Consider the following 27789-nt stretch of genomic DNA (forward strand, 5'->3'; position numbering starts at 1 on the left):
CCCAGACTTTTGTGTGTTATTTTATTTCTGCAGACAGGCATAGCCCATCAGATGTCTACTTCTGTACCAAGGACCTGTTATATAACTACTGTATCTATGTACAGCTTATTCTCAGTTAAACCACTTCATGTGAGCGGTGAATTTCTGCACGATTGTTTACCTGACAGAAAAAACCGAGGGCAACAGTGCCCTCTGTACGACGGAGGCGTTACATCACGTTGACGCATTGACGTATAGTACCTGACGAAGCAGGAAATAAAAGTAAACAACGTATAACAGGAAGACGAAAAATGTTATGCAGCGTTAGTCATCCATTCTCGTTCCGAGTTTGTGTTTTTTCTGGTGCTTTACTAATAATGCGTGGAGGATTTATCCCCGATAAGGACAGGGACCCAGGTAGAGGCAGGCTGAGAACTGGTAAGACACCCGCAGAGCTGAGAGGAGTCGGGTGCGGCAGCCGCTAATGGTAGCTAGCTCCTGTATAATTTGAGTTTGTTTACAGGATGAAATGCCCTCACGGCCATGGCTTAAAAACATCTCCTTGACGTTAGGTTTGTCTGACGAATAAAACATAATATTGTCCCCCCCCCCCCACCAACCCCCTACACTCACTCCAACCCCTCCCCACTCCCGTACCTAAAAAAAAAAAAAAAAGCTGCGATTTGCCTAAGTGTGTCCGCGTGTTTTCGTTTATTCATTTCAGATTTAGCTATGTTAGCCATCAGATCGTCAGAGGAGGAGTCCACTGAGATTGAGGAGATGGACACCTCAGAGCCCAACTGGTGTTGGTTCTACTTGGCTGAGTGTGGAGTGTGGCACATGTTTGAGGTAGTTCACAGGACACGACAACTCTGAGCATCACAATGCACTGTCTAACAGTCTTTATACTGCATATTCCCCGCCTATTGCCCCTCCCTCCGTGATTGTTAACTGTCAGTCCCGCTGAGTTGCGGATTTCTGCTGCATGTAGATAAACAAGAGTATAGCTGCAGTCGATTAGTCGATTGAAAGAAAATACATTTCAGCTGTTTTAAAACTTGATTAATCATGTAAGTTGTTTTCCAACCAACACACATTTTACAGACCTAACAATTGTTTTTAAGATGTTATGGTGAAAATTTATTTCCTCGAGTGTAATGTGACTTCTTCAAATTGTGTGTTTTTTCTTGACCAACAGACCAAATATACAATTTACTATCACACATGAAACTAAGAAAAGCAGCTACAGATGAGCTGGAACTAACTAATGTTTGCCTTTTTTGTTTAAAAAAGGACTGAGATGATTAGTTGATTATCCAGTAGTTAATTTTCTGTCAGTCAACTAACTGATTCATTGATTAATCATTTCAGTTTTTCAGTAGATTAATTCATTTTTCTAATTTTCCCTGTCAGATTGATCCCAGTGCAGCCTGCTCTGTGACCAGCGCTCAGATCGAGCAGTGCTACAACAGAAACCAACGCGGTGTTATGGAATTCTACACGGCCAAGTATACGTACAGACTTGATTTTTCAGGTGTGTAGATCAAGACCAACTTTTTCCATGACACTGCACAGTCAAGGGAGAAATACAGTCACTTTGTTCAGACAGAGAATATTCAGCTTTAAGATTCTTCAAAGGAAAGCAGTGTGGTGAAGATAAGTCATTCTGTATGTGAGTTAATCCTGTTTTAAAAGTTGTACATGAATATGAATTTTTTTTAACCCTAATCTTAATTCAATTCTTTGCCAGTTATGCGGCAGATCAATGTCACAACAGGGAAGCAGCGGCCAATCAAACGCTCCCTCCATTCTGCAACCGGTTTCAGGTGAGATTTGCTGGTTAAAGTGCAAAGAATTTTTCTGTCTTCACTCAGTCCCTTCACCCAGCAGAAAAGAAATGTTAGAGAGAAATTTACAGGGAGCAGGATTAGGTTGGGAGTAAGGAGAGCAGCCATTACATGAAGGGTCAGGGTTCAAGCATCTGCCAATCTCAGGAATCCTTGAGGCAAACCCTGAAATACTATCAGCTCTGCAGGGAGCTGCCCTGCTGCTAACGTTTAGTTTTGGTTTCCAGAAAGCCAAGAGCAGGAAGAAAGAGGATGCTCCTAAAAGGCACCGGCGCAATGACATAATGCAAATCTCTCTTTCACTTATTCTGTCAGGTTTATTTGTGATAATCTTGCCTTGCCTGTTCCCTGTCACTGGGAGAGAATCAATACAGACGAGCCCTATCAGGTGAGGTCTGGCATTATTTATTTGAAACTTCAAACCAGTCTTTTGATAGTGTTGATAGTCTTCTGCTTCTTTGACCATTTTACTCATATGTGATTGTGTTTTTTCAGCTCATCCAGCTGGGCAGAGACACGTATGAGTTTAAAGAAGTAGCCAGACTGTATGAAAGGACAATGGACCATCCAATAAAATCCATCCAGAGGATTCAGAACCTGGACTTATGGGAGTTCTTCTGCAGGTAGCCAGTTGTTGTGTTGTTGTGAGTGGACTGCACGGTGTCCAGGGTGCTCTGCAGGGGTTAGCAGAGGACTCTGCTTTGATGGACTTGGTGATTGCAACCTAATCTGAGGTCCATGAGAAATGCAATGATACTTTCCTCCAGCAGCTCCACAAAGTTTGAATGAAACCAAGATCAGGGAATTCTCACCTTTGCAAAAACATTTAATTGACTTTACACCTGAAACCGCAGTAAGCTAGTGTTTATCCTTGAAAGTCAAAGTTTTTTTAGCACAGCCCTCTGTCCCTTTGTAGCTTGAAAATACACTCATCCAGTAACAAAGTGATGATCAGTGCTCTGTGTTGTGTTGTCATTCCTTGGTTCTCCCCTAAGGAAGAAAACACAGTTGCGAAAAGTCAAGCGCACATTGGATATTGAGGAGCGAATGCTGTTTCATGGCACAGGACACAGCAACATACAAGCTATATGTACTTTTAACTTTGACTGGCGGCTGACAGGAAGCCATGGCGATGTGTATGGCAAAGGTAGACCCTTCCGTGTTGTGGTGTAACAGCATGAAACAATTCATTCACTTTTATTTTGTCAGAATCTAACCTTTTCCTCACTCCTCCTCTCCTCTAGGGAGCTATTTCGCCCGGGACGCCAAATATTCCAGTAAATTCTGTCATACCACGGGGAAGCACAACACCACCCTGCAGAGACACGGACTTGCCCCACCAATATTTGCCAGCGAGCCGCCCTATAAGACCATGTTCCTGGCCAGAGTGCTTGTTGGGGAGTACACGGTTGGTCATCCTATGTACTGCAGACCGCCTTCCAAGGATGCCAGCTTCACCAACTTTTACGACAGCTGCGTGGACGACATGGCCAATCCAAAGATTTATGTGATTTTTGACAGCAATCAGATTTACCCAGAGTATCTGATTGAGTTCTACTGATGCCAAACGAGAAGATATGTACTTTTTTAATATAAAGGCTGTATCTAAAAAAATGGAAATATTTAGGATACAGGATCAGATGATGAGATGAAATGGAAAAAGAAGTTGTGTAAGGGATGTGCTTTTTCTTTCAGTCAGATCCAGTGCCTGACTGGAGCATGGGTCATCTAAAGTGCCTTTGGGGAACTGGAAAATCAAGAAGACAATAAAGACTTTGTGTACAGCTTGTATACTGTACAGTCTATTATAAGACAGTACATTGTGGTTGGAATATTTCCGTGGCGTGAAAAAGGAAGAAAATACTGACTGAAGATCAGTCTGTGTGGCAATTTTGAATTAAGTACAGAATCTGTGTTTGCCTGTTAAATATCTGTTGATTAAAATAAGAGTGGCACTTACAGCCTGTAGGCGACGTCCCACCATCGGCCACAGCCCCTCCATCACATCCACAGTGCCACGCATGAGCTTAGTCATGTAGACCTAGATCCAAACGACGGAGCCAAAAACCACAACATGTTCCTGTGCACTCTTTAGCACCATGTGACCTGTCAGTGCCATCAACATCTGTGTGTACCTAGTACAATGTATTATATAGGCATGGATTTTTTTCTGTTTGTTTTTATTCATAAAAACACTTCTACCTCTGATTTTTTTTAAACCATGCATCAGTGCACTTTCCCCCCTTTCCATGAAAGGTTTTGTAATTGTGTCACAATGACATAAAATTGTCGTGTTCACTCGTCATCCTTGAGTCCTGGGTCCTTTCTCACCAATACCTGACAGTGACTGGGATTGATTGGTGTGAGTTTGCAACAAAGTTCATGCCGAACCTAAACACGATCAGTTCCAGCATCACATTTGAATTCAAATCATCAGAGTGTGACTTCATCACCTGCTAGCGTCTTTCTTTTAAGGACTAAGCAGGAAATCTTTGCACCATCTGTAAATGTGCCAAAAAATACGAATGTAGCTAGCTTATGTACAGCAATGTAAAGAAAAATAACCACACAATGTAATATTGCTTTGCTGTGTGCATTTGTTGTGCCCATTGTATGAATGTGTGTGTGTGTTTTTGAGCAATTGGAATATCAGGAGGACTACTGAATACTTTTTACTAAGTTTACTGCAAGGTGTTGCAACAATAGCAGCTCTTGCATTCCTCATAGTAAGTGCAGAAACTAGTGAAGAAACAACCTGATGTCTTCAGTCACAACACTACAGCAGTGTGTGTGTGTGTGTGTGTGTGTGTGTGTGTGTGAGAGAGAGAGTAGGGATGTGTGAAGCTATATGTGTGTCTGTAATTTGCACATGTTTGAACTAATAAACTTTTCAACATAAGCTAAATAAATTACTCCTTGTACAGCATCTTTTAGAGAGGAACAGAAAGGAAGGAAGTGGTACGCTGCACCAGCGTCAATGCTCCTCCTCTCTTGTTGCTAAGAGAAGCACCCAACCTACCTCAGAGGGAGTGGCTACGAATGATTTTTAATTCAAATGAATAAGAAACACCTATGTCAACTACAATAGCTACCACAGTGAACCAGGGAGAGTAAGGTCAGTTTTAAAACTTATTTATTTTGCTTTTGTTGTGATATAATTTATTTTTCTTCTCAGGACAATGTGGGGCAGTGAAGATGTGGAATTCATGGACACCTCAGACACCCCATGGTGCTGGTATTACCTGGCAGACTGTGGAAGGTGGCATAAATTTGAGGTAAATTGTTTTGTACCTTTCTTTAAATCATATTCAGCCTGTAGTGTAATGTAATGTATACTGGGCAAAATGACTGAGGTATCGCTACACCCTGTCCACCCTGCAGGATGACCCCAATAACCCCTTTAAGAGTGATGATATTGAAAGATTTTTCCTAAGGAACTCAAAAGCAGTTTTAAAAACATCATCATCTGACTGTCACAGCCAGATCGATTTCTCAGGTAGATGACTCCATTTTATTTTTAACTGCAAGTCCTTGTTTATCTATGAAGAACTCAGCTGACATGTATTGTGTGTTCCTGTACAGCTATGATACAGACAGATCTTACCACAGGAAGGCAAAGAAGAATCCAACGGAACTACAACATTGAGAGAAGGTGAAATGTGGCTTTATATTACACATTATACTACAACCAATGATTCACATGAAAGTAAGGTGTACGCAAATCCTAAGTATAGTTTCCTGGAAAATGAAAGTGAAAGTTGTCAGCACAATGTAAACTTAACTCTTTCCTCCCACAGTTGCTCTTGCTTCAGTGAGGCTCCAATCTTCTGGGAAAAGGTTGATCCTACCTCTCCATATCAGGTGACATTAACAGGAATTATAAATAAAATAAAACTAATTAATAAAACTATTTAGTATAGCAAATTATATCCAAGGAATTACATGGTTCTTTCTGCAATTTGAGTGGTTTCTAGATATTCAGGTTTTGTCAGATACTTGGTCACAGTACAGTTTAGCCACATTAATGTAGGCAAAATAACTAAATATGAATTTTCACAGCATATTTTAACTGATAATAAACTTCATAATTCATAAAGAAAATATATTTTCAAAAAGTTTTCAAATTAAGTGACTCGGACAACACAAAAAAGTCACATCAATGACAATGAATTTATTTCAAGCTTGTGTCTTTGGATTTGGAAATGTACACTCATTCACTGAGTGTGGTGCTAATACATGAGTAGCACATACTACAGCTAACTGTTTAGCATGGTAGCTCACAATGAAAATCTACTTTTCACCAAGTTCAAACAAGAAAAAAATGGACTCAACTTGGTTGGCATTTGTCATAGTGTCATTACCTGTAAAAGAATATTGTACGGATAACAGATTTTTGACAAGAGTAAGAAAGAACCTAAATTCTACAGTCTCAAGATTTCTCTCAAATTTTGTGTTTGAAAGTTGGACACAGGCATTGCAATTCAAACTGTACATGCTTTAATATTTGTTTCAACTGAAGCCTTTATTAAATGTGTATTTTTTTTTAAACATATTTTACAGTTAATCCCTGTGAGTGAACTCACACCTGAGTACAACACTGTGGCAGGTTATGTGAAGAAAGAAGGGCTGTTGGACAGATCCATTGTATCAATCAGAAGGATACAGAATTTGGATCTTTGGGAAATGTATTGCAGGTAAGACGGTCTCTAACTTGGGCTCTCTCCATTCTCTTCATGATTCCATTTCTTTGTTACCAAAATGGTCTTTTTCTTTGTTTCTGTCAAAGGAAAAAGAAACAGTTAATGAGGATTCAAGGTGTCGAAGAAATTCAGGAGAGACGACTCTTTCATGGGACTGACAGCAAGAATGTCGACAGCATTTGCAAGTATAACTTTGATGTACGGTTAGCTGGACAACATGGACACTCATATGGCAAAGGTAAATGTAATAATTCAGCAACAACTGTCTGTGCAACAACATACACAATATATATATATACCATAAAAATAAATCTGAATTTTTGTTTTTCTTCAGGAGTATATTTTGCAAAACATGCATCCTATGCAGACAAATACAGCACAAGCAGCACAGACCCATTTTCACTGTATGGCGGGTTAACAGGAAGTGTGTTCAGAGACACCAAAATAATCTTTTTGGCTCGGGTGATGGTCGGAAAATCAACTCTTGGAAAATCCCATTACAAAAAACCTGATGACGGAAGTTCTGAAAACTCTCACAACAGCTGCGTGGATAATATCAAGCATCCAAACATGTTTGTTATCTTTGATCCAAATCAAATATATCCAGAGTATTTGATTCAGTACAGATGAAGTCAAAACAGGATCTGGAGGATGTGCAATATCAACATGTCTACCTGGGTGAAGATTTTTCCAGCATTTCCAGTTTTTTTTCATAAAAAGTCTTTTTTTGTGGACATCATAAAAGCAATGATTACATACATTTTTTTAAAGTAGTCCTACAAATTTTACTATTTTGGTTACTGGGAAGCGAAGAGTTTAATAAATCAGTTTTCTGGCAGAAGCAAACCAAAGTCTACATGTTATTATTCTCATTCCAGTTATGGGGATAGAAGGCCTAAAACTGAACAAGAAGAAAAACTATTTTGGAGACCTTATCTCATTATTACACGAAATGATCCCATAATTTCACGTTCCAGATCTCATTAAAAAAAAACTTGCTCCAGAACTTGCCTGAGAATTAATTAAGAATTAAGATTTCATCAGTGTTAAAGGTAATTCACTGTTATATATAGCAAAAAGTAACTGTTAATAGTAATTCGGCATTCTTAATTTTTCTATCTATCTATCTCTCATTGTACCTCACTGAAGCCATTACATCAGCAACATTAAGCTACGCTCGATGATATGACCAGCTCTCAGAGTATAAATATTCCAGGGGTACAGTATCAGTAACATGCACTGTCAACAGGTACAAGGAACTCACACAAGCTAGAAAACCTGTTGCACTGCTCTCTGTCTGTGTACATTTTCACCACACCCCGTTTTGACCCCATTCCTCAGCAACATCGGTGAAATCAATACTTAACAAGCTATTAATATAACAATGTATTTAAAACATAATTAGGGGTTTATGTGTTTTTGTCACTGCACCTGCTCAGCAGACAGGAATGGAGCAAACTGTACTTAAGGGAAACTGTCAGCAGAGGTCACTGTTGACCTAGGTGACGTTTTAGAAGCAGCGGTTGGTGTCTTGGCACAGGTCGGCAACTGGCTGGTCCACATTATGTGTAGCGGTTTCTAATGGCACATTTTTGCCATTATTCCTGCACAAGCTCCTTCAGAGTGAGTCAGCAGCTCATCAAAATATTTTCAGAAAGCCAGCGGTGCTGCTCCTTGCTGGCATCATAATTATTAGTTCATTTTACTCAGGCCCTTTACTTCAGTGCAGTTTTGAGGTACTTGTACTTCACTTGAGTATTTTAATTTCATGCTATTTTATACTCCACTATGTTTCAGAGGAATATTTTTTTTTTTACTCCACTACATTGCTAAAGATTAAACCAATGGTTTTTATATTCTGAATGAAACAGCACACTTCAGATGCCACATAACTACTATTTAAAAGGGTCAAATAAAAACACACATTTGGTGATAATTATTTAAGGGCTTTATAAGTGAGGCAGTGCTAAAGGCTAATGTTTCACCTTAGCATTGCAGAATATTAGTATTTTTTGATCAGTCAGCGTGTTACATTTACCTCAAAACTGAGGCTGGTGAAGACAATGGAGACCAGAGGTGAGTGGTGTGGTGGTGGCTAATAAAGCAGATTACTCAGCAGAGATGGACTTCAGTCTGGGGAAGAGTGAGTGGAGAACAGGGGTTCTTATACTGAGCTTGATGAGTAATGGAGATCAGGTGAGCGAGGTGCTGTGCCACACCCCTGCTGAGAGGCACACACACACAGACAAGGGGGAGGAGACACAAGGGAAAACAGACTCTGTGAAGTGATCGACTTCATATGGGATAAATTCCTAACGTGAAGTTTTCCACTGGATCTGTCACACTATGACAGTTAGTGAAGCTGTTTGTTTGTGTGCCCAGCTCTACAATTAAACCACATCTTAAGTCCCTGAACTTCAGATAGCTGGAACACCAAGACTCGAGGCACAAGCCATATGACTCCTCTTCTCCCACATGCTTACCTTGCAGGCGTAGCATCAAGTGATGGGAGGAAATCTTTCATCCATCCTAGGCCTGACTAACTTCCTTCCCCACAGTCTAGTTTTAGTAGCTTACATTAGCATGTACGCACAGGTGTTGCTCCCGCCGTTAGTAATTTCTGCCGGATATGGAACACCCATTTACAGATGTAGCCATGTGTGAAAAAACTTTGATCTCCTGGCTGACAGAGGCACTTTACAGCTAAGTTGGGGCGTTAAGCGTCGACTGATTTCATTGGTTCCAGGAACAGAGGATCCTGCAGGCTGTTCACCCCTTGGCACCACTCTATGGCAGGAAGTAGACAGGGTTATCAAAGTGTTTCCTTATTGGATGTAAAGTTAGCATGACCTGGGAAATACAGAGGAAAGATGGGGTCAGGTGTACAAATACAGAAGATGGCCGTTGGTCATTACTTTCATGTACTATTCCAATGATCTTTATCACTGTAAATAGACAATAGCTGTCAAACTGTGGTTGTAGAATTCATTTCCAAAGTTTGAGATGCTGCTATTACTTATGTATTGATGTTTTGAGGAAGATGCAGTATTTCCTCTTTGTATCAGACAAAATATTTCACTGTATTAAAACTAAGAAAAGCAATAAAACGAGTGTTTCCAGAACCAGGCCATCATCTCTCAGCAAACTATGAGATGATTTAATTGGTCCTGCTGGCAAGATGGACAGATTCAGTGATGACTCTAGCAGATGGTGTTTCAAAGCAAGCGTCTTTCTATGCATACTGCATTTCTGATTCCGAGTTATTATTATTACATAACAAAATATGGCCTTGCAAATGTACGCTCCTGCATACTTTGAAATGTTTGCAACTGGGGCTGCGAGTTTCTGCAAGTCAATAAGTGAGTCAAGTTAGATATCTTCTTAAATATTCACAGCTTGACGTTCTCAAAGTCTGCCGTGTGATTAGAAACTCTTTGATGTCTGCGTGATCAGATGATATCAACATGTTGAGTTTGTGAATCGACCAAGTCTAATTAGTGGATCTGTGTGTGAGTGTGAGTGTGTGTGTCTCTGATATAATTGGCTTCCAATAAAACCAAGACTAGTTAACAAGACTGGAGAGAAATTTGCTCCCTTCTAAATTATTGAACAGTTTCAACACTGTAAAAACTGCATTGAAGTCTCAGTTAAATGACATGAAAGCGTGCTAGTTCAGGAAGACAACTTGACTGCTGCCTCATATCCAAAGCAAGGCAGGGTTTTAAAGCAGTCAATAATGCTCTGCCTGCTCGTTTGCTCTTTTAATTTTTTGCTATCTCAAGCTATATTTAACTTTGTTCTGTTGTTCTGCTCTGTTGCTATGGTGGTTTTTTTTATATGTCAGCTTGCCTGCAAATAGTAACGTCACTTTTCCAAAGCTTTCAAAGAAGAATAATTGTATTTGAGCCACATGTAGCCCTGCTCCCAGTAACTCAGTTTGCCATTTGTAATTATCAGCTGTTTCTCACATTTCTACAAATCTGCAACTTAGGACCTCAGCCATGCTTAAATCCTGCTTCCCTTCACCAACTAATTTGCTGCTTGTGCTAAAATGAATATCCTGACCTCATGTTTGTGTTCGAATTTGTGTGCTGTAAGATATGAGGCTGCAAAGTCAGCTAAATTATCTTATTATCCTGCGCCACATGGAGACTCTGTGCCATGTTGTTTCTATTATTTAGTATTACTGTCACTCCCTAATCACTCCCTAAGCCGTTTTTGGGCTTTTACAGACAGATGACAGGTTGAAAAAGAGAAGCAATAAAGGTTCTGAGCCAGACTCAGACTGGGGATGTCTTGTTTTATGGTCAACATTTTAACCTCTAAGTCACTGAGGGGGCTCTGGCACTCCCCAATCAATGGAGTCACTGGATCAGAGCAAAATGTCTACCCTGTACATATGACTGGAATTATGTTTGAGGATATCACTCTGCATGCATCACACTGCTGAGAGCAAAAGTCATGTTTTTTATTATGGAAAAAGGTTCACTTCTCTTTACAAAACACAACACATTTCCAGCTATACATTTTCTATAATTTAACCAAACATCACAATCATCAAAAAACATCTAATATCGGTTTTAAGAAGCTCTCTCTGTGTCACTGTGTTTCTGTGACAGGAATCACAACCTGATATCCCTGAGCAGAGAGAAAAAAAACACATATATATAAAAAAACATTGTCATGTCATTGTCATGTTGCCTACTATAGCCTATCTATGTGGAGGAATGAGAGTGGGTGGGCTAATGTGACAGTGAAACGGCACAGTGTTGGCTTTTTCACATAAAATAACATGTATTAATAAATTAAAATTGATCATTTGATCACATTAAACAAAAACATCTTCTTTTGACACGAGGAACACAACACATAAGTGACAATAGTTCTTGCTTGGCACGAGAGGCGTAAAGACTCAGTACAAGCTTTGGCACTGCTGAGGAGTTTTCTTATGATCTGTTTTCATTTTTACAGTCACAAGCGTTTCAAATGCACCTGGTGCAAAACACCTTCAGTGACTCGGACAACAGAATGTAACTGGCTATACATTGAGTTCTAACCTGTTCTTTTACATGGCCGGAGCAATGCACTACAGAGCACTGTATAAGAGGGTAGTACCTGAAGATGTCTAAGCACTGGCATGCTTTTAATGTTATGTTTTTACTGTGTTAAGAGTAAAAATTCAAGGCTAGATCACCCTGAGAGAAATTAATCAGGGATTTCATTTTGAATTTTTTTTAAAGGAGCACTCCGCAGATTTTGCATTGGACTCCTAATAATACATTGTCAGACTCACAATCAGACAGTTAAGCAAAAAAAAGCTCCTTATAAGCTCCTAACTTCCTTCCTTCCTTGTCAAAACCTGGTGCCTAAATCGCCAAAAATGCTACTCGACCACCGACAGTTCTGTAGGATGGTAATGTGTGCTATGCTAGGAGTCGCTAACATAGCCTTGAGCTGCAAACCTCAAACAGAGATGTGGAGCATGCTACAAACGTCTGGTAAGCGCACTACTTTCAAACTCAACCTCCCCAGATTTTTCTAAGTCTTCAGACCCAACCAGCTGATTCAACTGACATCACTCGAGCTCCCTCTGGAGCCACAAAAAAAATCTTTATACAACTTTATTTCACATGTGTAGCTGTAATCCCCAAGACCTGTAAACAGACTTTGACGCGTAGAATCAGAGGAGTTCCCCTTTAAGACAAAACCAGCTTATGATATTCATTCACCCATCACGGCTGACGACTTAAAAACCCATTCTGTAGAAATGAGTTAAATACTTCTGCTACATCCTCATTCAAATTAAGTGCTCTAAAGCAAGTTTTTAATTATAGTGAAACAATAATCAGCTGATTTTTGAGACCTTTGATCTCAAAATCTCTTTTTTGGACTTTGCAGCTATTTGCCTTTGACTTCATTGTATCATTTAACAACTGAGCATCACATTATAAAATTTTATACAAAAGATGACATTAGTTTAGTAGTTTGAGCCACCATACACCATATTGTTGGGCAGAACCTGCCCCTTCCTGCAATCCCAAACATGCCAAGCCTCAAACTGTCTTCCACAAGCTTCACAGGCCACAACTCTAAAGAAATTGTCTTTCCTGTCTTGCACAGAGAGCTTTTAGCCTCTAGCTCTTTCATATCCCGTCCTGCTTCCTTCTCTGCAGGACACGGCGTCATAGTTGAGGGAACACCGCGGCAACTCTCTCAGCTCAAAGGTCGCCGCTCTTCTGCATCCTGAGCCCATGCTTAGTCCTGAGTCCCTGCCTCTGCATGATGTTCCACAGCTTGCGCAGGTTGGACTGGGTAATGGTGTCGTCGGGTTTGAGCTGGAGCGCACGCAGGTAGTTGGCCTCCGCTTCGGGAAGCTTTCCGTTCAGGTGGAGGATGGCGCCGAGGTTCATCAGAGCAGCTGGGTACTAAGAGAGGGCAAAGTGTCAAAACAGTAGAAACGGAGTCAGAGCGGGGCATAATGTTATGATTATAGAGATGTGAGGTGTTAGGGTGTTGAGTTACAGGATTACTGTGCTTGTGGCAACTGTGTCGACCTTGAATTTATCTGTTTGGAAACTATTTTTAACTTGCCCTTTTCCCTTCCATGTTTGACACATTTATGTGAGTCGTACGTGAGTTTTTTTTTATGATGGCAGGTGCTCTGGTGGAATGTGCTTAAGGCAAAGAAAATCAAACATGCCTTAATTTTTGCCCCAATCTCCCAGTACAGCAGCAGGCATGGCCAAAGACAAAAGGATGTCCTTTGACAGCGCAGCAGTGAAAAAAGAGGTAGCTACAGACTGTGTGTGGGTGAGTGTTAAGTATTTTTATGATACAAACGAACAAACCCATTTAGAGGTGTGTTTCTGGAGTCATATTTAATAAAATACCATCTGGTCCTAAGTAGCATACCAGCCATGGAAATCCACATAACCCAGGTCATTGACATGCCTCTCAGCAAGCTATAACTAACAAACACACCCGAATCTCATCCTAAAAGTCATCTGCACCCACCCCCACCCCCACCCCCGCCCTCCAGACCTGGCCTTGTTCCCAGGCCTGCGTCGCCACCACATGACATATGGTGAGCAACTTGGCAACAAGTTCACAGATTTCGTCTCAGGAACACACAACAGTTAGTCTCTTCTTAACCCCGATATTTCACCTGTCTATATTCCACTTCTTCAGCAGTGTTAAAAGATGAGCCCTGGGAGAAGGACCTTGTTTTTCTCACCTAATGTAACAAATGAACACTTTTTTTTTGGAGCTGGAATATTTCAAGCGGTGGCCTGGAAGATGCTGGAAAATGAATGAATTAATGCAGCGAGAGGAGCCACAGTACAGAGCTGTCACTCCTTTTTCACTTGCTGCTTGTTTTTCTCACCAAGTGCAACAAATGAGTCTATTAAGCAGTTGAATGTTAGAGTGCTCCAAAAAACCTAGCTCTGATTTATTTTTTTTTTTTTTTCGTTTTTCCCACTGAGAAGCTTTGTAAGCAGCAGAGACGTACTGAGCCAGACAAATGAGGGTCCCTTTGTCATTCTAAACAACTAGATGATATGCAGTCTGGGCTAAATCACGCCGTAAGGGATCAGGGGACATTAGAAATGGAGCTGTGTTTACATATGTTCTGTGTATAGAAGAGCGCAGACAGAAATAAGTCAGTAACTCCCTTTTTTTGTCTCTCTTTTGACTGAGACAATTATTTCTGGGGCTGGGTCTTTCTTGCTGTAATACACTCACTGCTAATGCAGACGGAAAATCCCGCTGCTGTCTCAAATTAAAAGCATTCAACTGCCGAAACACTGTTTATCAAAAAAGTTTCAAACTTCCAATGTCAGCTCATCACATCATCCTTTTTCGAAGAGCACATACTGTACCCTAATGAGTCAATTTCCACAGTTGGTAAAGACTGTCTATTCTGCTCCGAGTACATATGTGAGATGAACCTCTATCAGGGCGCTGTAAATAAAGTATTTCAGCCCGTGTGAGTAAAATGAAAACCTCTCTCATACCTTTCTCTGGAGGCACGCGATTATTGCCTTTCTTAACACGTAGAGCCCAAGCTGAATCTTTCATGACCTGAAAGCTATTGGATTAAGTTGATATTTGAGAGGACTGTCATTCACTAAGCAGACGTGTGCAGGGAAAATGTCAAAGACAAGACGCGCTTTACCTGTGACAAATGACGAGAGACGCCCTCAGCGTTTGTGAATGTGCACATGAAGCTTTCCAGACTGTGAATTATCACGACTGTGACTTTGAGACAGAATAAAATATAAATACAAGGCTTCCAAAATTAAAAACCAACTTTCTTCCCTTCTATGGTTTAAATCGGTTTTTAAGGCTTAAACAGGATATAACCAGACAGGAAGACCTTATCTAAGAAGGCCCAGATGCTATAAAGCAGTGATCCCAACCAGCATTTATTCCCAGGGGGGTACCTCTGTAGTTGCCAGGGGGCACGTGGAAAGACTGCAGAGTTGCTCCGCTAATTTGAGGAAAGTAGAAATAAACACCAGAACATGATGTGCTGCTATCAACGTTGTGTGAAACTAGTTAGCAAGCTTGCAGAGAAGTCTAAACAGTTGAAGCTAGTGAGCAAAGCAACAGATAAATGACTGAAGTAGTCATTTAAAAGTACTGAACAGCTGAAGTTAGCTAAATGGTTGAAGTAAAGCTAAAAGTCATGGATAAGTAGCTGAAATGTCTGTGTTATTTCTTCATGTAATTGATAGTGTTAAATTAAAATAAAAGTGAACACAACTGGAACGTGGCAGGTGATATGAAGGGGTGCATGAGTTCATCTGATAGGGCTGTGGGGGTTTGGAAACACTGATACACAGGGTGTGGCAATGTTCAACAGTCCAGCGAGGGGCATGAGGATGAAAATCTAACCCGCTCTTCTGACTGAACTGGCAACATAAGTCACCGAGCACACCGTCACTAAGCAGACTAACATGACAAATGACTGCAGGAAGCTCCTCCTCAGTCATGTCTAAAAACACAGGGGCTTTCTATGACTCTAAATTACCACTCCCAGACCGGTCCACGCACACTTTTCCTTTCAAGTGACTGATTCATATGAGGCAGAAACAGGATATAATATCCCCCCCAACTTCCTCAGCCACATGCGCTGACATCCAGAGACATGATATCCCATAAGGCTCTGTCTGTTTAACTGTACTGTGATGATCGAGTACGTACTCTGAAGCTCAATGTGTGAATTCTAGATCAGATGACAGTGCCCACTGAACTCATTCTCTCTTTGGGATTTTTGTGTTTGCACAAGTACGAGGCACCAGTTCACAGCTATGAACTATATACAGTTTCCATTTTATATTCAGCTGTATCACTGTTTGCCAGGAACAACAGCAATATAACATAATGTCAGAATGATGGGTAATACACAGCATGTTGTAAATTGAATTTATAGTGCAGACATGTGTGTGTGCATTTCCACAAGAAGTGCTAACAGGCCCACCGGTCCAGGTACTTACATCTGGTCTGAGGCTGGCTGCACGCTCGTACTGCTTCTCTGCTGCCTCATTTAGACTGGCCTGTCTGAAGACAAAGAAGAACAGAGGGAACGGAGGAAGAGTAAAAAATGTGCACATAATAACTCAATTTATATGAATAACACCGCACTAATAAAAATTACTGATAATTGTATTCATTCGTTTTGTACAACCAATCATATGAATTACTATAATTAGAGTTAGCCATTCATTGACTGTGCTAATAGGTGATGTTACTTTTCATTTTCTTTGGAATAGTCAGATTCATTTCATGTTGCAATTTGGTTAGCCTTACCAAAGCCTGACACAGTGTTCATTCAAAGCCTTCTTTGCTTTGTGTGCACAGTGCACTAGGCTTTGTCACAGGTGTTACATTTTCCCCTCACCATTGTGTCTTGTATGTGAAGGTGGGTAAAGCTGCACTGTACATTATTTATCTATAAGGCTCTACTGCCTGACTACCACTGCTCTCTGATAACACCTGAATACAGTAATTATAATGAGATACTTAACCATACAGTACCTCCAAACAGACCTTTGAAAAACTGGTTTTAAAGACTATACAAAATCTGTCTCTTTTCCTCTTTATTTCCTCTTATAACATTTTTTTTAAATGTGACACCAATTGTTGCGAGTGTCTTTGTCTATGCTTACACTGGAAGGGTTTTTTTAATATCTTCTCTTGTTTCTTATGCACATGTATTTCGTGAAAAAGTCCCTTTAATATCAATGTTTAAATAGACAATTTAAATAAAGGATTACATAACAACATAGCAGCTTATTTAGCAGGCACATTCTGAGTCTGACAGGCATACAGATGTTCAAAGAGTGAACACCATGTTGCATGTGTAGTAACAGATTATTTTCTTTGCATCATGTATTATTTTGATGATAAAATTCCAAGGGTTATTATTACCATTAATATACAATTGTTTCACATCCAAACATTTCATCCTGCATTAATATACAATATCATTTGGGCGATGTGTGATTAAAGTCTAATTGAATAGCAATAGCTCATGACAACATTATCTTACTGCAGACAAAGATGTTTCTCTCCAAGCTAAAAACATGGAGTTTATTCAGAGGCTACAGAATAAAATGAGTACACACTGTAATATGGTAGTGAGTTGATACTAAAGCTTGTTCTTTGTCTGCAGCAATGTTTAAATATTTTCCATATGAGCTTGTAAAATACTTGAGCTTCTAACAGAATCATTAGGAGATGGTGTTCGTTGTCAAGTGATTACTTTATTTAGTAAGTGGCTGCGTAATAACGCAGCTTAGAGCTCATTATAGGGCATCGATTCACCACATTATGCAACAGTTAATCTGCTCTGTGCACATCCAAAGAGTACATGAACTGGACTTTGCCAAAGTTAAGGTCAAAGAAATCATTTTTAGTGACTTATTTTCTTGGTTTTGATTTTGTTTAGTGCTTGAGAGTCAAGAGTTTTCTTTGTAAATCACCATCACTCTATCTGCATGACTTCCATGAAGTCCTATTACATTATCATCTTGTTTATGGTCAGTCACTGTACAAATTTGTACATTTAAACAAGCCATGATTTCTAGCTCATTTTTATTATCAGTGTGGCAGCTTTAGCTTTAAATCCAGCTAATGACAGGTGCGTGTCACATTTATTTAACACTAATCCTAATCCTTTTGGATTCATGTCACGCTGAGTCTCAGATGTAAATAACTACTGAGACCAGAATATACAGCAGAATGATCTGTCAATTAGATTTACTGTTACGTTTCTAAAAGCAAACCTCTGCCAAACCCTGAGACTTTCAACTTTTTTTTTACAAATCCTCTGTGGTGTTGCTTTTATGGTGGATGCTAGAGAGCAGTAATGGCTTTTCCAGATATGTAGCGCAAAAAGGAATTAAGGCACAACGCTACTATATTCCCTTCAGTTGCTGGGAGTAGAGGACATTTCCAGTCTCTTTTGACACCTTTTAAGACATATAAGCTTTCTGTGCATGTGCTTGCCAAACTTTAAGGAAAAATGCTCCGGCTTCTTTACAAGCACTGGACTGAAACATCACCATCATGACAGAATGAAACTCTACTGCTGTTTATATATGTAATACATATTAGCTTTTATGGCAGCTATTTCCATAGAGAGGACATTTACTATTCTATAATGTTGGTATAATTTATATTTCAAAGATGGTTGTGAAATGGCAGTGGTACAGAATAAACCCACAAATGGTGAAGCAGCACAGCAGCAACCTCTGGATTTCAAGAACCTCAACACTGCTTGACATAAACATTCATTTAATTTTCTGTGCTGTGTGCTTTTTCAAGTGGGGAAACTCCATTTGTAAGCGGTGTTGTTGTATGTCAGCAGATTAGCCAACCTTAGCATGTGAGCAGCACTGAAGACCACATCAAACTCTGAGCTGTCCAGCTCCGCGGCTCGCTCTGCCATCTCCGCAGCTTCGCCAAGACGAGACTGCTCCAGCAGAAACTGACCTGGAGAGAGGGCAAGACAGAGGCAGTGTGCTTATTACCAGACTGTAGTAGAAGTTCTGTTTAGTAATAATGTCATTCAACTGTACTTTTCTATGTTCCCCAGGTTCATATGGCTCACAATGGGAACATGAAAAGGATCCTATGTTACCAAGTTCTACATATGTGCTCTCCAAGGGCCCTATGTTCCCAAGTTTCTTTGTTCCCAGGGTCCTACATTCCCGAGCTTAATATGGCAAATAATGGGAACATGAAAAAGGGTCCTATGTTCCCAGGTTCTACATATATGCTTATGTTCCCAAGTTTCTTTGTTGCCAGGGTCCTATATTCCCCAGATTTATAGGGCATAAGGGGAACATGAAAAAAGGTCCTATGTTTCCAAGGTCTTGTGTTCCCCAGCTCTATGTAGCACATCATGGGAACCTGAAAATGACGACCAAACAGCTCTGTATTTGTATTTGCTTAATATGACATGGACTGTTGTAGAAACTCAAAGGCTTTCTGTTCCCCAGCACTAACCCAAATGAAGAAGAAAAAATATAAATTTATTAATATTTAGGAAATATTCTAACTTATTACCTTATATTCTAAGGGTTAATGTGCGTTAACAGAATAGTGAACTGGGGAACATAGGATCCTGGAAACACTGATACATAGAGCTGGTAGCATGGCTATAGGCTTATTATTGTTTCATTGCAAACACAGGATTTTTTTGTTTGTTTGGTAAGAAAATTTATATTCGTAAAAATATTCTTTGTTTTAGACATCAGTATTGTGTTATGGCAAACAGATAGAAGTGGAATTGAGGAGACAAGAAAGATGGGGAATGAAGCAATGACAGGCAAAGATGGAGACTGATGGGGAAACAAAGGAAGATGAATGGAGGCAGTGAAAGAGACGAGCACCACAGGAAATACAACAAGGAGGCAGAGAAAGTGAGGGAGAGGAGAGATAGTGAAAAAGTGAAGGATTGTTGTTTTGCTCGGCAGCGTCTGAGAGCACAGATGAGACGGAGGTATTTCATGCGTTTTCCTGTGGGAGTCTGGCCACCTGGTGCGGCACCCACAAGTGCCTGCCTCGGTGGCTATAAATTAACAGCCGAACCCGGCCGCAGATGTTGCTGAGTGTAGGAAGAGGGGAATGTGGGGAGGCTCCATTGAGGTGTGTGTCCGTTGGCTTTTCTTATTCTGAAGGCTTCCAAAAACAAACCAAAGCAGACTATTTAGAACAGGGTCGTGCGAGGGACAGTTTGCATTAAAATGTGTTACTGTGAACAATGGCAGGAAAGGGGGGCCTTGCCTTTATTATCACCCTCTGTGTCCTCACTTCCTTGCACTCTCTCATGTGTGTGTCTTTGTGTGTGCATCCGCTGTGTTATAATGTGGACAGATATCATCAGTCCTTACACACTCACACCTGGAGCTCATCCAGTGAACCTAGGATGCCTAAAGCAGCCAGATTTGAGATAAAAGGAGAGGACCAGACCAAATAAACATCACCTATAGCAAGAAGCTACAAGATAACAGTGAAAAAAGAAAACAGCCAGATAGGCAGAGAGAGGGAAAGACTGTAAGAAGGGGAAACAGCTTGGTCCAAAGACAGCAACGCACCCCTCGCTGGGGACCAAACTAAACTCCAAGATATCCAGCGCAGAGAAAGCACCAGGAGGAATGGAGTGAGATAAGGAAGAGGAGAAAGGGACACCGCACAATGGTGCTTTCAGCGAGACACGACAGATTTCATTTCCTATGAATATCCTGGAGATAGCGACACGGAGCACAAAGAAGCCTGTTCCCCCATGCTGATATGAAATTCAGCATTAACAGCAGCACAGGAGGAGCGTGGTATCATGTTTTACTCTGTGTTACGAATGGTAAACAGTGTGCTCTGATCCCGTCTCCTCACTCAGATAAACACGGCGTAACATGCCTGTTTGTATGCGTGTTTGCACCATCTGCAAGGTCTCAAACTGCTCTGATACCACTCACAGCACTGATACCAAGAGTTAATGAAAAGACAGGGCATTACCACAGTTATTTTTTGGAGACATGATAAAAACAGGAAGTGATTTGACACTTCCAAACGAGTACCACCCTGTGATTCTTTCTAAAAATCTTATCAGGTTACATAAGCCACGAGCTTGGATCCATGAACTGTAAGAGGACTTGGTATATTTAATGAATCTGGGTGACACTACAAGGTTTGCTGGATAAAATAGGAAAGACCCCTGCTTAATTATTATCCTGAGTAGAGCTTACTGCAGCAATGCCTGATCATTACAGAAAAGCTGCACAGCAGAGGTTTGGATTATGAGCAGTCAGGCATGTTTTAGTTGGTAGAAAAGGACTTCAAATGATATTTCCATGGCTCTGTCGACCACAGGAGACATTTTTGAGGATAGAGGCATCCATATTTTTCTCATTTGAATGTCAGTTTTCAAACAGGCTTTGTTTAAGAGGGTTTACTGTGTCTTTAAATAAATCTTTTGATAGCTCTTCTTACCATAGTGCATGTAGCAGTTTCCTTTTGTTGGGTCTAGCTGAATAGCTCTCAGAAAGTACTTCTCTGCTTCTGTCTTCTGCCCCTGAAAGAAAAAGGATTGGAAATCAGTGTTTACTCTATATACAATGTAAATATACTGGACCTGCAAGCAGTTCTACCAGGGTCCCAGCACCTGACACAACTCAGAACAAAAGATGCTGGGATGACAAAGAGGAGAAGACCTAGGACTTAACATACTGCCAACACCTCCACCAATCTTAGACCACAAGGGCTGCGGAGTCTGAGTCTCCGCCAGAACAATTCTCAATAAATAATTCTGCACTTCATGTATGAACGATGAAGTGTTTCTTCTAGGTTATGTACTGTTCTCTGTAAATTAGCCAAAAATAAAATGCATATGTTAAGTTCTTTTCCCCATTAGCCAATTTGTTACTGTGGAAAAAATACTCCTGAGCCAACCACAAGGTGAATATGAAACAATATGACCAGCAACTGTACTGAAATCGTTAGTGTAAGGTATAAAATGAAGGAAATTTAATGACACTGAAAGGACTAAATACCACTATCTGAATGAAGCAGATGAGTGGCAGCTCTGTCAGATTATTTGAATTTGCATTGAATGTATAACATAATAAATTGTGTAAAAAAGAAAAAGTGTAAATTTTTTATTCTTCACTGTATACACAATATGTAACATCAGTATTGTATAGTTGGAGACTATAAAGCAACAAAAACCATCTTGTGACACAAATGTATACACAAAAAAATGGCTACAAAAATCCCTTGTATCTGCTCTGAGTTGTACACTGACATGCATCAGTTGAGGAATGGTATCCCTGCTGTTAAGTTTCAGCAGGAAGCCAATGCTCATAAAGAACACAGTACCCCTCCTCCCATCCCTAACCTTTAAAGAAAAACCTCCAAGGTGTGTATGTGTGTGTGTGTGTGTGTGTGTGTGTGTGTGTGTGTGTGTACCCATAACCAAACTGAACAAGATACTGCTTCTGTGCACGAGGCTTGATTTCTCTACCTCTTTTGTTTCATGCTTCAGCACTGATTGCTTCCATATTGCCATATTGGACTTGCCATGCAACAAGAAATGAGAGGACTGGGCATATTAGGTTTGCTTCATTACCTTTTTTCCCCATGCCCGCAATCGCTCTAAATGAGTGAGTGAATATCGGGCCTAGATGGCTTATTTCACATTTTCTTTGGCTCTTTTGTCTTTACATTCAATTAAACCTTTTCCCCAGCCATCCATCAGCAGTGAAAGTAGAGCTGTTCAGTCCAGTTGGGATGGTGGAAGTCGTCATTTAATAGACTCATGAAAACCTTTTTGCTGTATGTGGTGTTCTGTTTTTTCATTATCAAACAGTCTTCCGCTGTAAGACGCAGTGGTTAGCATTAGTGCTGAATGTATCTAGACACAAACCTGAGGTTAAACTCATAAATCAGCTTAGTGTTGATTGACCACAACTTCCCCTAATGCACGCCACACCTCTCTGACAGCAGGGCTCTAATGTTACACTGGACTTTTTTGTAAGCACTTTGGGAGGAATGTGGCAAATTAGAGACTTTAGGAGTTGCACTTGCTATTTGCTGAGGGACGTGAATAGGTGCAAGACTATCAGGTTCCAGCTTTATTATTATTATGTGGATTTACTTTTAAAAGAAGGAGGGGGAAAAGGTTGCTTTGAAACTTGTTTTGTAGTAGCAAAGTTTCAGAGGAAAACATCACTACGGCACATGTTGGGGTGAACCACAGTACAAGACTTTAATTTGACCTTTCCTCCCCACGTCTGTACTGTCGATTGACTCCGGCAGGATGGCCAAAATTGTAGCTGATGGAGTGATTCAATAAGGAAGCAGAGTAATTGCATTATAAGCCTGTCCACTGGCCCATTGTCCAGGGTCCATCCAATCTCCTGTTCCTTAAGCCCCATAGTAGTGGGGGGGGGCTCTCTCTGAGTCAGGATCTGGACCCCCCGTGCCTGAGGGAGCACAGCAGATGTCCAACCACACCGGGGCGACTCTTATCTGAACCTGTGCTGTAGGTGTGTGTGTGTGTGTGTCCGTCCTATGTATATCTTCAAATCAACAAAGACGGGAAATGATCAGAACTAAGGTTTGAAGCCCGTGAGGGTTGCAGCTGTGAGTGTGTCGGGGAGAAAGGCGCAGCAGGTTGGTTGCGTCTTTTCGCTCAGTACCCGAGGCAGTGGAAGGAAAGAGGTCAAACATCTCCAGAGAGGTTGCAGAGGGTGCACAGGTTCAACTCCCACATCTAAACTTGACTCAGCTGTGAACACATCTGTTGTCACGTAAATGTGTTTTTGTTTTTGTGGAATGGGAGAGGACAGGAAGTGTGAGGTTTTCTGCAGAACAAAAACTTTGGAAGTGCAAGGTAACATTTGGGAGAAGTTGGGCAAACTTGTGTGCCCTTGATGTCCTCTAACACTGTCCATATATATATATATATATATATATATATACACACACACACACATATACATAGACACACACACAGAGTTAGGGGCAGAACACACAGATAATCTGGAACTCATCCAATTACAGAGATAGCTTTCATCTACACCAGACAAACTCCCCATGTCTGTGACCTTCGGACATCAGACGTGAATTTATGAAGCTCCTATATCGCTGTTTTTTTTTTTTAGCTGTTTGACATCAATCCTGGCTCAGGGTCAATCCAAGGTCATCCAAAAAGCTGTTTGATGCAACTCTTCTGTCATTATTTCTTCTTTCACACTGAGAGATTCTCTTTTTATCCAACTAGAAGAGCTAGACGTCAAACACTTTTATTCATGAATGCATTGCAATTCCTGCCTGATGTCTGATTTGGTGGAGAAGATTTGTTTAGCATGCACCTTTCAGAGTCAGGGGCTCACACCTCATAACAATTATCGCAGTTCTTCAGGCTGTGCAGAGTAATCGATAGTATGGGTTTGCGTTGCTGCAATGTCTCATAAGTCACTCAATATGCATTATTCATCGCTCCACACTGCCACTTTGGGTCCCGTTTAATTACACTCTGCCAGGTAGTTAACCACCAAAATCGTTACAAAGACAATGCTTCGTCCTGTCTCATGGTTCCTCCTCTGCGTGTGTGTGTGTTTCTGTGTGTAACTAGACTTACGGTGATGGACAGGAGTTTGCCATATGTGAGGTGGGCAGGGATGTGGTCAGGCTTGGCCCTGAGGGACTCTCTGTACCAGTGGCCTGCTTCCTCCAGCCTGTTCAACCTCATGTAGGCCTCTCCTGAAACAGACCACAGACCAAGAGTTATGATGATTAAAAAACACAATAAAATCATTGCAAACTAGGCTCTAAACCTATTTAAAAATGTGAATTAAGGCTGTTTGATTGATTGATCTTTTATTCATTTAAATATTTGCACACAAATTACCAACATTACTCCCTTTTGTTGCTTCTAGTTTTGGCTGTGCCATTTGTTAATACTAAATTTTTCATTATTTTTATTCCCCTACCTTAGCGCATGGATAAAAATGCATGTTTTCTAACAGGTGCAGGACAGATAAACTGCCTTGAACTCTGCCTTTTATCCATAGATTCAGCATTCTTCAGGTGCTGAATAAATCCCAATGAAGATCGATCTGTAACACAGTTTTCCCTGAAAGAACAATTGTTGTGTTTGGACCTCTGTGGGGGTTTTATTTGATCTAAGGATATGCTGTCGGCCCCTGGGGTAAAATGACATGAGTATCCCCAGGACATCGCACTAACACAAACACTGCCCTCCTTCAACCCCTCCTTTCATTTGACAAAACACACTTCCTATTCTCATTCAGCTCGTCCAAGGAATCCATGCAGACATCTCCCTGCAATCTCAGCTATGCCGCCAGGATGAGCTTCCAGTAATGTAATTAGTGTTACAATAACAATGAGAGGGATGTGATTTATTATGTGGATTAACTTCAACTCGCTTCAAGAGGACACAAAGTCTGTCTGCACATTTATGAGCTACAGTTCTGAAATCCAACAGGTGGTTCAAGTCCTCTGAAGGTTGTGTTTGGCACCGAGTTAATGTCAATTTGTTTAATTTGATTTAAAGCCGCAGATAAAATGGAAGACCAACATCTAAAATGGAAATAAACATGTATGACTCATCACAGCCAGGACTATGTTACTGTTTTTACTCCCGTCATAAACAATCACGGCGTTGTTCTTCACAGCTGATGCAAATTTAGTTATATGCAGCCATATGGTTATGCTACCTCATCAAAATACTAATTAACATTTCAAAGCAGGTATCAACAACATAGTGAATTTTTAATCCTGCAACTGCGCTTGGTGTATTTCAAACAAAGTTTTGGGGTGAAACAGGCTCCAGCAGTAACTTACCCATCATGTTGAAAAGGCTGTGTGGTGCAAACTGTCTGGGCATTTTCTGCACCGCTTCTTTATAAATAGTCAGGGCCTCCTGTAGTGGAGGGGGGAAAAAAGTGAACTTAGCAAGTCCAGTTTTTGTTTTGCGTCAGCATAATTGGCCAGGGACACTTATTTTGTGTAAAACAGGCTTTACTCTCTACACAGTTGCCTTTCAGTCCTAAAGGAGATTGGTTTTAGTCTGACATTAAAAATATGTGGTTAAATCATGAGGGGATCATAAACACAATCACTGTGAAGAAGCAATTAACATTTAAAAGGTTGGACAGAGGGGACACAAAGCACACAACACTTTCATTTCAGCTCTTCAAATATTCCTTTTGGCACAAACTCCAAATGCTGACCTCTTGCTGGCCCTGTTCATGGAGCAGTTTTCCCAGGTTGTACAGGCAGCTGGTGACGGAGCTCTTGTGGGCGTGGGGGTCCTTCAAGTTCTCATCAGGGATGTCGGCACAAGTGAGGAAGGTGCGTTTGGCCTCTTCCAGGTTGCCCTGGTTCATCAGGATGATTCCTGTGTTTAAGTAGGCCGCTGTGAGAAAGAAGGGAGAGAAAGAGGAGTGTTAAAGAGTGATGGATGCATAAATTCAAAGCATAAGACAGGTCTTTTAATGCACAAGATGATGGAGATGTGGAGGGTCTTTAGTTGGGGAAGATGGACATTCAATAACATAGCCAAAAGGAGGCAGGACAGAGGTCAAAGGCAGATAAAATTACCATGAGAAAAATGATTAAGATATAGAAATAAATGAGGCCAAAAGGAGATTAAGCTATGGAAGAGCTGGAGATAAGTTATAAAGTTGGAATAGCAGTGTAGAGACCTGTCCTCTCTCATAAAATTGTCCTTGGTACAGTAAATGACAGACCCTCATCACACATGCGAGCACTGGAGTGTGAGATTGAATCTCATCATTTCCCCGTCAAGCTGAAATGGCCTGAATATGGCCCTCCAAATGGCTGCGTGGCAAAGGAACATGTAATTCAGCATTAAAATTGGAGGCATGATGGTGATCCAATTACGGATCCTTAGCTCACATCTAATTAATCCAAACAAAGACTCAGCCAAACCCAAAGTAATGTGTGAGAACATCTAATGGCTCTTCCCCTGTTCGTGACCACTTCAGTAATCATGTATCAGCTACAAAATGAGACTTTTTTGAGTTTACTTACATGCCAGTGTTGGCCGACTCCCAATGGCCAGTTTGTAATAATGCAGCGCTTCGGCAGAACGCTCATTCTCCTGCAGCAGCAAACCTCTGATATACAGAAAGATTGCAAAAACTGTGAGACATAACAGAGGATTTGTTTTGTCATTTTAAATCTGTGAAGGTAAAGCAAGCTGTGACCAAAATTACAGCACGTCAAAGTGATGAGGGGACTTTGGGTGAAAGGAAAAAAAACAAAAACACACAAGCTTCTGTATCCCTTACCAAAAATTCCAATGCATAACCCATATATACCCAACCATCCATCATGTTCAAATTTTAAAGAATGCAAAAACACCATCATTCAGTTTTCCTCTCTCTCTCTCTGTGTTGCTCTGCCAGTTTCCTGACACCCGTAACTTGAGAGGAAGCAGAGAAGTTGGGAGAAAAACAGTGTCAGCATGAGAGCGAGAGACACGGGTCTGCTGTGAGGTTTTGGCACTTTTGACACCTTGCGTTGCAGGATTGGAAGTGGCTCTCTGTTCTCCCACAGGCCCCGCAAACCACGACTAATCAAATCAGTAGCAGAAGGTACAAAGAGCCACCAGGGACACACAAAGTTATTTCCTCTTTGTCACACTCTTGCATCATGCCTTGCTCTGTTTCACTTGCTTCTTTCCTCCTGTATTAGATCTATTTTTGTTGTGCCTTCTTTAAGTTTTTCCCATCTGTCACTCTCTCTGTCTTTATGCCCCCCCCCTTTCCCTTCTTACTTTCTTGTTCTGCCACTGCGATCTGAAGTGATGGATGGGAGGAATCAGAATTTGTTCGTGTCAAGACTCTGCAAACAGGAGGCAGGGGAGCAGCCAACTTAAACACTTACAGGTTATACAGCATGTCAGCCATGTTCCCTCGGTAGTGCAGAGCGTTTCTGTATGCCTTCTCTGCCTCCGCCATCTTGCCCTGGTTCTTCAGTACGTTCCCCAAGTTTCCCCAGGCTACGGGAGACATGTGTCAATCAAAAGTGGAAAAATGTAATGTTGGTACTCATTTATAAATACTGTTAATGCTGTCCATTAGCCAAAATAAAACACCTGTAAACAAATCACAAATAACTGTTACTTACTTGTTTACGTTGTTATACTGCTTATTTCCACTAATAATGTCATTTAGCATTATTTCTGTATTCAAATAACTATT

At 40.8% G+C, this 27789-nt stretch overlaps 3 protein-coding genes across 4 annotated transcripts in view; 2 read left to right on the forward strand and 1 right to left on the reverse strand.

The window, feature by feature from the left end:
* The first annotated feature begins 226 nt into the window (after positions 1–226).
* Positions 227–4131, forward strand: LOC108879667 (protein mono-ADP-ribosyltransferase PARP11). Of its 2 annotated transcripts, XM_018671031.2 has the most exons (8): positions 227–417; positions 704–828; positions 1393–1513; positions 1730–1805; positions 2142–2214; positions 2322–2449; positions 2822–2973; positions 3071–4131. In XM_018671031.2, the coding sequence occupies exons 1-8, from the start codon at positions 291–293 to the stop codon at positions 3385–3387; spliced, it is 1119 nt and encodes a 372-aa protein (XP_018526547.1). In that variant the 5' UTR covers positions 227–290; the 3' UTR covers positions 3388–4131. The 2 variants fall into 2 exon arrangements, with proteins under 2 accessions (XP_018526547.1, XP_018526549.1); XM_018671033.2 differs by lacking the exons at positions 227–417; positions 704–828 and adding an exon at positions 846–1049.
* Positions 4132–4268: 137 nt separating this feature from the next.
* LOC108879668 (protein mono-ADP-ribosyltransferase PARP11) lies at positions 4269–7256 on the forward strand. The gene is made up of 7 exons (XM_018671034.2): positions 4269–5101; positions 5208–5322; positions 5409–5478; positions 5624–5687; positions 6387–6520; positions 6613–6764; positions 6861–7256. The coding sequence occupies exons 1-7, from the start codon at positions 5006–5008 to the stop codon at positions 7154–7156; spliced, it is 927 nt and encodes a 308-aa protein (XP_018526550.1). The 5' UTR covers positions 4269–5005; the 3' UTR covers positions 7157–7256.
* Positions 7257–10973: 3717 nt separating this feature from the next.
* Positions 10974–27789, reverse strand: part of tmtc2a (transmembrane O-mannosyltransferase targeting cadherins 2a) — a 55584-nt gene continuing 38768 nt past the window's right edge. Inside the window, exons 4-12 of the mRNA XM_018670997.2 lie at positions 27473–27587; positions 26615–26700; positions 25792–25976; positions 25403–25481; positions 24177–24298; positions 21026–21107; positions 18412–18526; positions 16027–16090; positions 10974–12951 (exon numbers count right to left, since the gene is read on the reverse strand). Of these exons, the coding sequence (XP_018526513.1) occupies positions 12745–12951; positions 16027–16090; positions 18412–18526; positions 21026–21107; positions 24177–24298; positions 25403–25481; positions 25792–25976; positions 26615–26700; positions 27473–27587 (1055 nt within the window). The 3' untranslated portion in view covers positions 10974–12744. The remainder of the gene's footprint in view (positions 12952–16026; positions 16091–18411; positions 18527–21025; positions 21108–24176; positions 24299–25402; positions 25482–25791; positions 25977–26614; positions 26701–27472; positions 27588–27789) is intronic.

This window comes from Lates calcarifer, linkage group LG18 (assembly GCF_001640805.2).
Source record: "Lates calcarifer isolate ASB-BC8 linkage group LG18, TLL_Latcal_v3, whole genome shotgun sequence".
Taxonomy (NCBI): Eukaryota; Metazoa; Chordata; class Actinopteri; family Centropomidae; genus Lates; species Lates calcarifer.